General features: G+C 42.6%; 1 protein-coding gene across 10 annotated transcripts in view; it reads left to right on the top strand.

Annotated features, from left to right (window-relative positions):
* The window catches only part of ITPR1 (inositol 1,4,5-trisphosphate receptor type 1), a 177,856-nt gene that overhangs the window by 128,650 nt on the left and 37,016 nt on the right, over positions 1 to 12,190 (top strand). For all 10 annotated transcript variants that reach the window (XM_054076444.1, XM_054076439.1, XM_054076441.1 and 7 more), the window contains 6 exons: positions 308 to 488; positions 1,104 to 1,357; positions 6,889 to 7,089; positions 9,364 to 9,474; positions 10,761 to 10,856; positions 11,607 to 11,729. In XM_054076444.1, coding sequence (XP_053932419.1) covers positions 308 to 488; positions 1,104 to 1,357; positions 6,889 to 7,089; positions 9,364 to 9,474; positions 10,761 to 10,856; positions 11,607 to 11,729 — 966 coding nt within the window. The remainder of the gene's footprint in view (positions 1 to 307; positions 489 to 1,103; positions 1,358 to 6,888; positions 7,090 to 9,363; positions 9,475 to 10,760; positions 10,857 to 11,606; positions 11,730 to 12,190) is intronic.

The raw sequence follows: 12,190 nt of genomic DNA, 5'->3' as shown, positions 1-12,190 counted from the left end.
TTGTACTTAGGTTAATTCTGTTGTTGAGAGAGAAATGTGCTGCTTAGATGTATTAGGGCTAATGTGATTTATTGCACTCACTTTTCTTTAAAAATGTATTTGGAAGTTGTTAGTAAGGGAGTCAGCGTAGCTGAGACACTTGGGCCTTCTTAACAATAAAGTACGACTCTCCGTTGCTCTGTGTCAGTTTACTGAGAGCTAATTAACCTCCCAGTCCTTCAGGATATCACATAGTGCAGAAAACTGAAATAATCTGTATTCGAACCTGTGTATGAAGATACAGATCTTGTTCTGTTTTCTCTTCTAGCATTCATTCTTCTGCCGACTGACGGAAGATAAGAAATCTGAAAAGTTTTTTAAGGTTTTTTATGATCGCATGAAAGTGGCACAGCAAGAGATCAAGGCTACTGTCACAGTCAATACTAGTGACTTAGGAAATAAAAAGAAAGATGAAGACTCAGACAGAGATGTACCAAACAGGAAAAGAGGTAATCCCCAGTTCATTACGTTTCTGAAGTGACAAGGGAGTAAAATACTGTGTTTTGAACTCATTTTGATTGATGCAATAATGCTCTGATCTCTGATCCCACAGAGCAAAGTTCAGAGCCCTGGCTCGGAATTTCAAGAGCTTCATCCCCTCTTCATCCATTTGTGAGATTGTGCTATTGAAATGATGAAAAGTGTTTCTGAGATGAGACTCTGCCACCTTGTCTATCGTGACAAGCTGCCTAAATCTGATCCGTAGTAACGACCCTGGACTGTGGGTTGTGGTCAGTGCCTTCTCTAACAATAAGTGAAGAAATCCCATTTTTCTTCTGTAGCAGGTCCTTTTATCGTAACCCCTGATAGTGCTAGATATGTGTGCCCTAACCAATTAATACCAGAATTTATAACTTTAATGTGGTTCGCATTAAAGGTGCGAAGAGAATGACATGATGTCCTTCTAAACTGAAGACTCTCACATCACACTAAACATACTTACCAAAAGAACTGATGATGAATAGCTAGCCTGAGTGTGAAACTGTAATGGGAGATGCGTGAATAGACTTTCTGGTCCCCTTTATTCAGCTTGCCTAAGGAAGATCTGTTCTTGTGTCTTTTAGTGAGAGAGCCTATGACCCAAATTACTGAGGAGGTCCGGGATCAGTTATTGGAGGCCTCTGCAGCTACAAGAAAGGCTTACAACACTTACCGGAGAGAGGCTGATCCTGATGAACATTATTCGGCAGGAGAAGGAGCACAATCTGTGGCAGACAAGAACAAAGATGACCTGGAGATGAGTGCCGTGATTTCAATAATGCAACCAATTCTCCGGTTCTTGCAGCTGCTTTGTGAAAACCACAATCGGGATTTACAGGTACAGCCTGATTCCTGAGCAGGTGTGCTCGTGTCGTCATGTGTCGTCACTGCTGTCGCACTGGCCTCCCCAATCCCTTGCCTTTTCAAATTGATACATAACCAACTATTTTCTTTGGCTCTGAAGGTAATCCAGAAAAAGTATTTAGATCTTGCTGGACAAGTACAGAGAATCATAGAATAGTTAGGGCTGGAAGAGACTTTAAAGATCATGTAGTTCCAATCCTCCTGCCACAGGCAGGGACACCTCCCACTAGATCAGGCTGCCCAAGGCCTCATCCAACCTGGCCTTAAACACCTCCAGGGATGGGGCAGCCACAGCTTCCCTGGGCAACCTGGGCCAGTGCCTCACTACTCTCATGGTGAGGAAATTCTTCCTAATGTCTAAGTCTGCCTCTTTCCAGTTTATACCCATTCCCCTTGTCCTATCTTCACAAGCCTTTATGAACAGTCCCTCTCCAGCTTTCCTGTAGGTCCCATTTCAGGTACTGGAAGGTCGCTGTAAGATCTCCTCTGAGCCTTCTCTTCTCCAGGCTGAACAAGCCCAACTCTCTCAGCCTGTGAGAAGTCCAGTTATGCAATATTTAGTGGTCTTTTCAGTATATATAAAAGGTGGTGGGATCAACACTTGATTTGGCTTTTTAAAAAGTACATGCTTAAAGCAAGAGAGTGTTCTCTGTGAAGTTACTGATCTCTTTTTGAGAGGGGAAGAAAAGGAAAAACATTCATGTAGGGAAATAAAGAGAGCATTGGGACTTTGGTTCCAGCAGCCCCCAAGCATATGCTTACTTTCTAGTGAACAGATTCTTGTGGGTTTTCATGTATCCGATCATGAACATATTGTTGAACACATGGGGACATGCGTAGGTCCATGGTGCCTGGTGGGATGCCACAGGCCCCTGGGGAGTGCTGGGTCCAGTCCTGGTTCCAGGGTAGAGCAGGTGAACTTAAAGATGACAAAGGGACTGAAGCATCTGATAGGCAGGGAGAGGTCAGGCTGGAGAGGAGAAGGCTCAGGATATATCACCGATGTGTATAAATACCTGATGAGGGGTATGTGAAGAGGATGGAGCCAGACTCTGCTCGGTCGTGCGTTGTGATGGGGTGAGGGGTTTGGGCTAGGCATTTTCCAAAGGTCCCTGATGACCTCAGATGTCCTGTGATGCTCTGGACTGTGTTTGTTTAATTTTAAATAGCAAGCCCAGAACTAGTACGTTAGCAATCTTAACTAGTATTATCTAGTGCGTGCCTCAGCAGGAGAAAAGGTTTTTGCTTACAAATGGACTGCAGTTAACATGATTTTACAGAAACAGTTAACAGAAACTGTTGCTGCTGGATTAGAATCGAATGCAAGGAGATAGTGAGATGCAGTACAATGTACTAAATACCCCCATAAAGGACAAATAATTGCCTTGATTGCATATTGTTATACGGCACGCCAGAAGCGTAGGACCCTGCGTGAGTGCTTTTCAGACCTGCCAAATCACTTCCGCTGAACTCGAATGCCCTGCTGCTGGCAATATGTGAAATCAAATCTGTATGGTAATGTTCCTGTGCTACGAACGTGTAATTCTTTTAGCATTTTATAGATGCTGGGGTTACCTACATCAAGGTTTCTCCTAATTTTTTCAGAAAAACTATTTGATCTTTGTTTTGTCAAACAATTTTCATGCCGTTAGCAACATCGGAGTCAAGTAGGATGGAAGTTTTTTGTGGCAGTAGTCCAAACCGCACGTACATGATCCTTTGCTGCTGCTGTCTTTGGCTAGGCATTGGAAGCTATAGGAGCAAAGTTGGACGTGAGCCAGTGCAGAAACTTGGCCTGAGTTCTTCCCTATCCTGAACAATTAGATTTCCCCGAACAGCAGGTAGTTGCATTCAGCTCTGGGAGAAAGAGTTTGGGTTTTTTTGGGGAAAAAAAAAAAAAAAAGAGGTGGAAGGAACAATTTTTCAAATATAATACTGTTGTTGCTTGCCCCCCTTGATGCCTGCCTTTCTCCTTGAGCTCTGGAGGGGGGACACAGGAGCGTCTGAAGCTTCAAAATCTTTAGCTGCAGGTAGTACTTGTAACTGATCTTCTTATCAGTGTTGTCAATGGACTCACTGCTTGAAGGAATGTGACACATTCTGGATGCTGTGTCTTCCAAAATTGTTTGTTAGATTTGAATTAGAACTGAATAGGGATCACTCTCCCAGTGCAATTGTAGGTTTCTCAAACCAAGAGTTTTACAAGCTGTTAGCGATTGTGAGTAGCCTGGTGTTGTGTAAGAACAGGGAAATGCAAGTCACGGCTCTAAGAGCTGATATGTGTTTTAGATGAGGAGGAAGTCTTTGTGAAATGGCTTAGGGAGTTGCAGTGCTGCGCCTTGTGCATCGCTCGGTCATTCCCTTCACAGATAAAACTGCAGTTTGTTCCACATTGCACACAGGGTGCCCTTCCACCTTACTCCATGGGTTTGGAGGAGGAGTTGCAGTATCTTCTTCAAATTAATGCAAGGGCTGGGACTAACACGTAGACACTTAAGTATGTTTTGTTACACACTTCAGGCTGAACGCATCAAGTTTTGCTGTGCTGTAGTCTTGATATCTCTCTTTGTCTCAGCACACAGATAGTTGGGTGCTCTTATATTTGCATTAGGTCTGACCCATGGTTCTGTGAGAGAGCTCAGCCTTGAAAGCAAAGCTGTCACTGCCCTGACTTACTGTAGCCAGGCTGTCGTCTGGTCTGCTTTGGCCAGGCTACAGCCCCAGCAGTTCCCTTAGAAGGTCTTTTCAGTACAGTCTTGTTTCTGAATGAAGGTGTCCCTCTGTACTACAGAATCAGTAATGAGAACTGAAGCTCGTGACACGCTGAGCGAAGCATCCAGGGAATGCTTTGCTGTAGGCAAGAGCTGTGCTGGCTGCAGATGAGGAAGAGAGGACTGGAGGTTCCTGGCAGGACAGGGAGCAGTGCCCTCTCTCCAGAGCTGGCGCCTGGGCAGGCGATACCGAGAGCTTGCCACGCCACCGCGACCAAGTGTGCAGCTCCAGTGTTACACTTAAAAATTCCATCTCTGTGGGAAAAATGTAGCAATCCAAATCTTTTATTCTTATCAAATAAGTTATTTCTATGAAATAAAAATGCTGTAGTAATATGCTAGACAGTCACGCTCAGATTAAAGGTGTAAGTCAGTAGGTTAAACACTGCTTTTGTGCAAAAAAAAAAGCAGGAATTGATACAACTTTTAACATTGAATTTGACTATTTCTTTTATTCCTGGAGACAAAACCTAGGTAATAAAGAACAGTAAAGCTCTGCATGCTGCAGGAAAGTGATTCAGTAATTTGGCTAGTGGAGTAGCACTACTGCATGCAGAGAATGAGCTGGCTTAGCTTGCTGTGTTTTAGACAAGAGATGTGTGTGAGAATTAATTTTTTAGGAGCATAGAGCAAGCCTGTATTTAGTGGAAAACGCCTTGCCTGATTGCTTGTAGAGAAAAATCTGATCATTTAAAAATACCTCCTTGCTAAGACCTTCTCATCATTTATGTTCCTTCTTCGTGAAATTTTTCTAATGAGGAATCAAATTTCTGCTAAAACAAAGACTGTCCAGAAACCCTCCCAGCATTTAGGCTTGTGCTGAAGAGGCATTAAGAACTGACAGCGGATGCTGCCTTTACAAGTGTAGCCCTGTCTGGTCATGTATTGCAGAAATGGGGAGGACTGGGCTACCAAGAAACGGATAGTAGCATAAAGTCAGCCATCTCCCCTGAAAGTTATTTGCAAAGGCAGGACTTCATAGTCTACCTGACTATGCACTTAATCCCATCAGAAAATATTTCAGTCTCAACTCAGTACAGAGAGTCCTTAAAGCTAATCAGTATGAATGCTCTTTTCCCCGTTTCCTCCTCAAGATCCCACAAGCTGCATGTTTTTCATATGTTCTAGCTGAATGTGTAGCTCTTTATTCTGAACGAAGGGTCTCATTGGTGGTATCTTAGGTTCATTCCTACTGAAAGTAACAGAATGGCATGTTCAGTATTGAACAGTTGTGTTCCCACTTCATAGCCTGTGAGACGCACTGGAAAGCAACTGAAGAGCTGGATCTATACTGGCTAAGATGGCAACAGACATTCCCTGGGGCGGTTTCTCACAGTGCAGCGGGGGGTCTTGTTTTCTACAATTTTTTCATTCCCCTTGTTTAGCTGTGTAACATTGTTCTCCTGCCTCCTATGCCTCGTTCCTCCTTTTTCTTTTGTGTTTAGTGACTGTGGATAAAAAAGCTAGGGTTGGTGTAAACCTAGCTATAATCAGAATAAATGCTGTACTGCAGCCATGTAACATCTTGTTTCATCGCTTTCGGTATTATCCATTATTTTTGCTTTTTTCCTGGAGGGAAGGCATGTGATTTCTCTAGCATCAACCTTTCTACATTCTGACAAGTTAATCAAAAGTCAGGATACTAAATGAGCAATCAGTTGAAATGTGCTGAATCACTGTCACCTTTAGTCTGCATTCATAGACAGCAGCTTCCTTTTTTAGCTTAGCCTTCCATTGAATCCGGCAATTTCTCATTCTGCTTGCCTTAAAAGACTTATTAGTCTGACACAGGCACTAGAGGCAATCAGTTAACAGCACTCCTCTGCAGGCTGGCAGAAAAGACCTTGCTGGTTCCACCGTCCCTCCCGTGCATCATCTTCGTCTGAGGGTTTTCTTCACCTTTGAAGTGAAATGTTTTGTAACCTGCCAGAATTAAGCTAGATAGGAATTCTCCTGCTGAAACTTCCTGGAGAAGAAAGTGGTAGTAGCTATCCATATTAACAGCATGCTGCTGGGAACACACTGACAAACAGCATCCAAGTCACTGGGGAATGGTTTTTTCACTAGTTGTCCTTCATTGTTTTGGTTGGGTTTAATTTGTTTTTTCATTTGGAATACAGGAGAGAGGAAACATGTTGAATCCATGCTGATAAATCTGGCATTTCATTAGAAGAGCTGCTCCTAATCAGCAGCTTCAAGCAGGGATTACAATAATTATGTGGGAAGAAATGCAATTGAGAGAATTGCATTTCAAGACACCTTCCTTTAAGGCATGCAGTCAGGTGCCTTCTTGCCGCTTGCGCAGGTGGTGCTGCTGTGAAGCCAGAGCCAGGGAATTGCTACCTTGGTCTCAGAGAAAGGTCTTGGGAGGAGAGAGCCTCAAGCAATAGTTAGCAGTAAAATGTAGCAGGTATGCTAGAGGGAAACCTTCCAGACTTAGGACAGCTTTCTGATCTGCAGTGAATGTCTTATTCCATGTTGGGTTTCAGTGCTTTAATGGATATACTCTGCTTAATGCTGTTTGTTTTCTATAAAATTTGAAGCTCAAGAGAGCAGTGCATTGCAAGCAAGCCCTGAGAAGAGGCTTAAATTGCTTGTCCAGACTCCGGTGAAGTTAGAGCAATATACCGTGCAGTGCAATCATGGGTTGGTGAACTTAATAAAATATGATCATCCAAACATCAATTTGTATGTTTTTTTCTTTTCCCTCACGGCTTTGACACTCTCCTTACAGAATTTCCTACGCTGCCAGAACAACAAGACGAACTACAACTTGGTGTGTGAGACGCTGCAGTTTCTGGACTGTATCTGTGGAAGCACAACTGGTGGACTTGGACTGCTTGGTCTGTATATAAATGAGAAAAATGTAGCACTGATCAACCAGACGCTGGAAAGTTTGACTGAGTATTGTCAGGGGCCTTGCCATGAGAACCAGGTAATACATCTATAGCCATAAAAAGCAGCACTCTTTCTTCCTACACCTGCAATATGTGCTCTGCTGGGCTTGCCTCTCTATCTGCTGGATGCCTTATAATGCAGCTTGCTTTACTTGCCCTAAAAGGCGGTTTTGGGATTTTTTTCTTTATAAACTAATAACAATCAACTTCTCTTTCTTGGGGCCCCCTCTGAGGAGCTGAACCACTCAGTACGGATTTTTATGCTTTGCTAGGATTTAAGTTTTTTTATTAGACTTGACAGACAGGGAGAGTAGGGAATTTCTGTAGTTTAAATTCTTCATAGTAAAAATGTTACTAAATCCAAGCTTTGTTCTTTGTTGTAAATGAAGCTGGAAATCTGGTCCTCCAAGCCTGATGGCAGAAGGTTGAGTTCTGTGGCTTTGTTAATGAAAGGTGATAACCATGTTGAGGTTGTTTTCAGATGTAGTCGTGTGTGTACAACCAGGTGCATGTCACTGCCAACTGTCTGCGCACTTGTGCAGGGATGTGGCAGCGGTTCCCGGTGTGCAAGGGTTACACGTTGGTGAGGACCACTGTCCTGCTCTTCACAGACCACACATACTGTCAGCACTATGTTCTGTTCCAAGTAGGAATAACTGTTCTGAAGCAAGCATGATGGTTTAAGTAATCATGTTAGAGGAAATGCGTAACTGAATAATGACAGTAATCCTATTGGATAAAGCAGTTACTGACCCACAGCTGGACTTGGTCTGCTCTGTGCCTCAAAGGTTGAATAATTAGCAAGGAATATGGGAAGATACTTTGAGTGAGCAATTGTTTTTAGATGCTCAAGAATTACAGATTGCTCCAGTGGGAAGGATCAGAGGGCAGGGGCAGCTGTACTGTTTGGCTGTGCTTTTCTTCTTCACCTTCCTGCAGATTGTACAACCATGTGCATGTTATGGCCTCAGGTCACGCCAGGGGAGGTTCAGATTAGACATTAGGAAAAATTTCTTCACTAAAAGGGCACGGGAACAGGTTTCCCAGGGAGGTAGTTGAGTCTCCATCCCTGGAGGTATTTAAAAGACGATTAGATGAAGTACTCGGGGATGTGGTTTAGTAGTAGTTAAGTACGGTTGGATTCTGTTATCTCAAAGGTGTTTTCCAACCTAGCTGTTCTGGGATTCTGTGTTTTAGAGTACTATTGCTGATTAGTCAGGCCCATTTCTTCTGCTTTTTGTCAAAATGTGCCTCTTGCTATAGCTGTTACAATGCATCAACTGAAGTTTGGAAGTCTAGAGTAAACCACACTAAAGGGATAGCTACCCCAAAAAAGTTTCCCAGTCTGGCCGCTCTGTGGCATTGACTCAGCGAGTAGCATATGCTCAGTGTGTGTGTGTTAAAAAGGCTTTTCCCATTGGACTGGCTTGACCTGCTAAGTCCTGTGTTCTAAGGGTGGGTGTCCCACTTCTCACAAGCAATTGTCTGCACTTACAAACATGGTTATCTGCTTTTTTTCTTCATTCACTTACTATTAGAACTGTAGTATAGCACAGAAAGACTGGAATATGACTTTTCAAAAAGTCTTTAAGAATATCTGTCCTTTGAAAGGCCTTTGTGCACTCAAACATAATTTCCAGCAAAGCTAAAAAAGGTGTAGTAGGGTTTACCAATGTTCAGATTAAATCATACCTATGCAAGAGAATGCGTGAGGCTGTACAAGTCATTTTATAACTGACAGTTTCTCTGTTTTATGATTTGGGAGGAATACAGCCGTTAGATATAGGTATGGATCTTCATGGTAGAGTTCAATAACAGAACAGGGCTCTGGATTTTGAAGCTGGCAATTTACTGTTGGGTTGTACATTTTAGTTATAGACTATTATAAAGGTAGGGTTAAAGGGTAAGTGAGGAGGTTACAGAAAATAACATTCTTTGGTTAGGACTGAAGTAGGTGTTGATTGGCACATCTAAAATAAAGAAAACTCTACCTAATCTTGGTAAAACAGTGTTCTTCCTTAGCTATGTATTCAGCCTGGTTACTTTGGCCTGTAAGTACTTCATTTATCAGCTGTTCCTTTCTGCTTCCTGAGGCTGGGTGATTTCATTAGGACATGCCATGGCTGATGACAGGACACGCTTGAAACAAATGCTTTAATCTTTTGTTATTCCCCTTATGGGGTTTTCTGTTCAGTTATTGATCTCGAACAGCTTACAAGGTGTTGAAAGAGATGACTCCTCTGACTGGGTCACCAGCACAGGCTGCACTTTTAGTGCAGACAATTAGTAAAGTTTGACTTTTCTTTGGATAGAACTGCATTGCTACTCACGAGTCCAATGGTATCGACATCATCACAGCATTAATTCTCAATGACATCAACCCTTTGGGAAAGAAGAGGATGGACCTTGTGTTGGAACTGAAGGCAAGTGAATATTTTGTGTGATCCATGTTAACAGTAACATGAAACACAATTTTATTGTTGGAATTACGTGGGTGTTTATTATATCCCAATATTCATGAGTGCCAAAAAATTATATGCATCAGCAAACTGGAGGCAGGGCCCAAGGATTGTTTGCCACAGGTAGCTCATGTTTTAAATTGTAATACGGAGCCTCTGGTTTTCAGCTGGAGGGATGCAGGCAGTCAAGATGCACTAATGAGTCCTAAAATAATTTTCTTTTAAAAATTTAAAGCTGAGGAAGACTTCTTTGCTGGTGGTGAGCTTTTACATATTCAATAGAAGTAAAATTTCTTGTGTTAAAACTACTTGCCTAATCCTTTATTGCTGTTGTTTAATCAGTTGATGTTTAATCATCAAGAGTTTCTTATGTCTGTTCATTTAGTGTTGAAATTATCAGCCCTAGTGCTGGTTTCAAAATACACTAGCAGGTTGTCTTCTAGAAAGAGTAGTCACAGAGCACTCCTGCTTCAGCATATGTTTTGGAAATATTTCATTTCTGACTTACTGTCCTCTCTATAGAGCAATGTCTAGTTGCTTTCCATTGCCGACTCACACCATTATTATGGCTAATGTGGGTTTTTTATTATTCTAAATAAAAACTGCTTTTAGACTCAATTAGTATTATGCTTCAAAATTAAATACTTTTATTGGTTATTATTGTCAGTCATGATGGATTTTAATCTTAATTTTTGTATTAAAGTAGTCTGGTGCCTTGTGGTAGTTTCCCATTTCCTCCCTCTATTTCTTGGCATGAGCAGGTCACAGTAATTTTAAGCAAAAAGCAGCAAAGCATGTCTGTCTTCAGCTGTGGCTGTTCTTTGATGTTATCAACAGTATCTTGAGTAAAGCTGAGCTGCACCATTTCAGAGCTGAGGGCTTGTAGTAATACTGCAGTGTCTTTAAAACAAAGCAGAATGATATTAGCTTGAAACCTCAGTTTCAGAAGTCTGAACCTTAAGTTGGCTTACTTTGATGTCTCCCCCTAAGTAGGGTTAGGGGAAAAAAATGGTAAAAAATACTACTAAGCTGTATATCTTAATAATTAGATAAGAGGGAGTGCTTGGCAAGGCGAGCCTATAGGAGTCCTCCAGCAGGCTGGCTGGGAGGCTCTGCCTTGCCTGCGGCTTGTATTTGTGGAAACCAGGTATCTCAAGCCCTTCTGGGCAGCAGGGATAATAGCAATCAAGCTGGGTGCCCTTGTTTTTTGACTTCTGGGAGTGATTGACACTGTTCTTTTCTCCCTTCAGAACAATGCTTCAAAACTGCTCTTGGCAATCATGGAGAGCAGGCATGACAGTGAGAATGCAGAAAGGATCCTCTACAACATGAGGCCCAAGGAGCTGGTGAGTCTCTGGGTTGCTCCAAAACTGCCAACTCCCTTCAAGCCAGGTACAGCAGCACTGGGGAGACTGGGGTGGCTGTGTCCACTCTGGGATGCTGCAAGAGGTCTGTGCGTGGGTCACTGGCTCTGCAAGACCTTTCAAGGATTTTGTTGAATGAAGGCACTGTCCCCAGCGGATGGGTCTACCTAGTTTCCAGGCCTCACAAGCAATTAGGGAAGCCACGCTGGATGCTACGGAGGAGGCATTCAGCATCCTGTTTAAGGCAGGGGAGGAGAATCATCAGACAGTGTGGAATCCACATGTGGAAGTTATTTGCACAAGAGACAGAGAAACAAAAATTTCTTGTGACCTAAAAGCTGTTCAGTAGACTGTAGCAAGCTTTTGAGCTGGTTAATGTATTAACTGGTGAAAACACAAACGAGATTCAAAGTACAGCTGAAACACTGTCTACTTGTCTCAGTGCACGTAGCTAAGACGGAGGCCAGAGGTCAGAACGTGATGCAGCGTGCCGTGAGGGTGGCCTGGAATATATTACCTAGAGGGGAATGTCAGGTTTAGTTTCTTGTGTCAGTGAGCTGGACTGAAGGTGCTCAGTTTGTCTCCTGTTTTACTTTGGATGTCAGGAAGCCCACTGACCTTCCTCTTGAATGTATGCGCTCAGCTCCCTTTCACTTCAGTAAGATGTGAAGCCGTAGCAGACTTCAGCCCTCAGCCTGAGCTGTCTCTTCACTGGCTTTTGTCTCTCTTTAGGTGGAAGTGATAAAGAAGGCTTACCTGCAGGGAGAAGTAGAGTTTGAAGATGGAGAGAATGGGGAAGATGTTGCAGCATCTCCAAGAAACGTGGGACACAACATTTATATATTAGCTCATCAGGTAGAATTTCACTTAGAGTTTTTGTAGCACAGAAGTGTCACATACTATGAATAACAAGAGTCTGCTTTTCCTTGAAATTGTGTTAGTGGCTCATCTCTGAAGCAAACTCACTGCATGTTCTCTTTTTATCAGAGCAAATTCCAATCCTTTAAGTATCAGAAGAGAAAATTCTTACAGTAAATATGGAGGATTTTCTTTTATAATGGGAAGCAGGCAGGCTTTTGACCAAGTTTCTGAGGACATCTGATTCAAGTTTTTGGCAGTACTGGGGAGCAATGTATCATTTTTCAGCTCTATCAAAGGTTACTTTATACTCCCAAAGAAATTCTACTCACAGATTAATTAAAATGTAAGCAGAAATCTCTCCCTGTTTTTATGATTCTTGCCACGTTCTCTCTCTTGTTGGAACCAGTCAGGTTTGTTGTATTGATACAGTGTGTTGTTTGAAAGGTAGACCAAGG

This window comes from Cuculus canorus, chromosome 11 (genome assembly GCF_017976375.1).
Source record: "Cuculus canorus isolate bCucCan1 chromosome 11, bCucCan1.pri, whole genome shotgun sequence".
In the NCBI taxonomy this organism is placed as follows: Eukaryota; Metazoa; Chordata; class Aves; order Cuculiformes; family Cuculidae; genus Cuculus; species Cuculus canorus.
The sequence above is the reverse complement of the archived record's forward strand: the minus strand, read 5'-3'. Positions and strand labels throughout refer to the sequence as shown.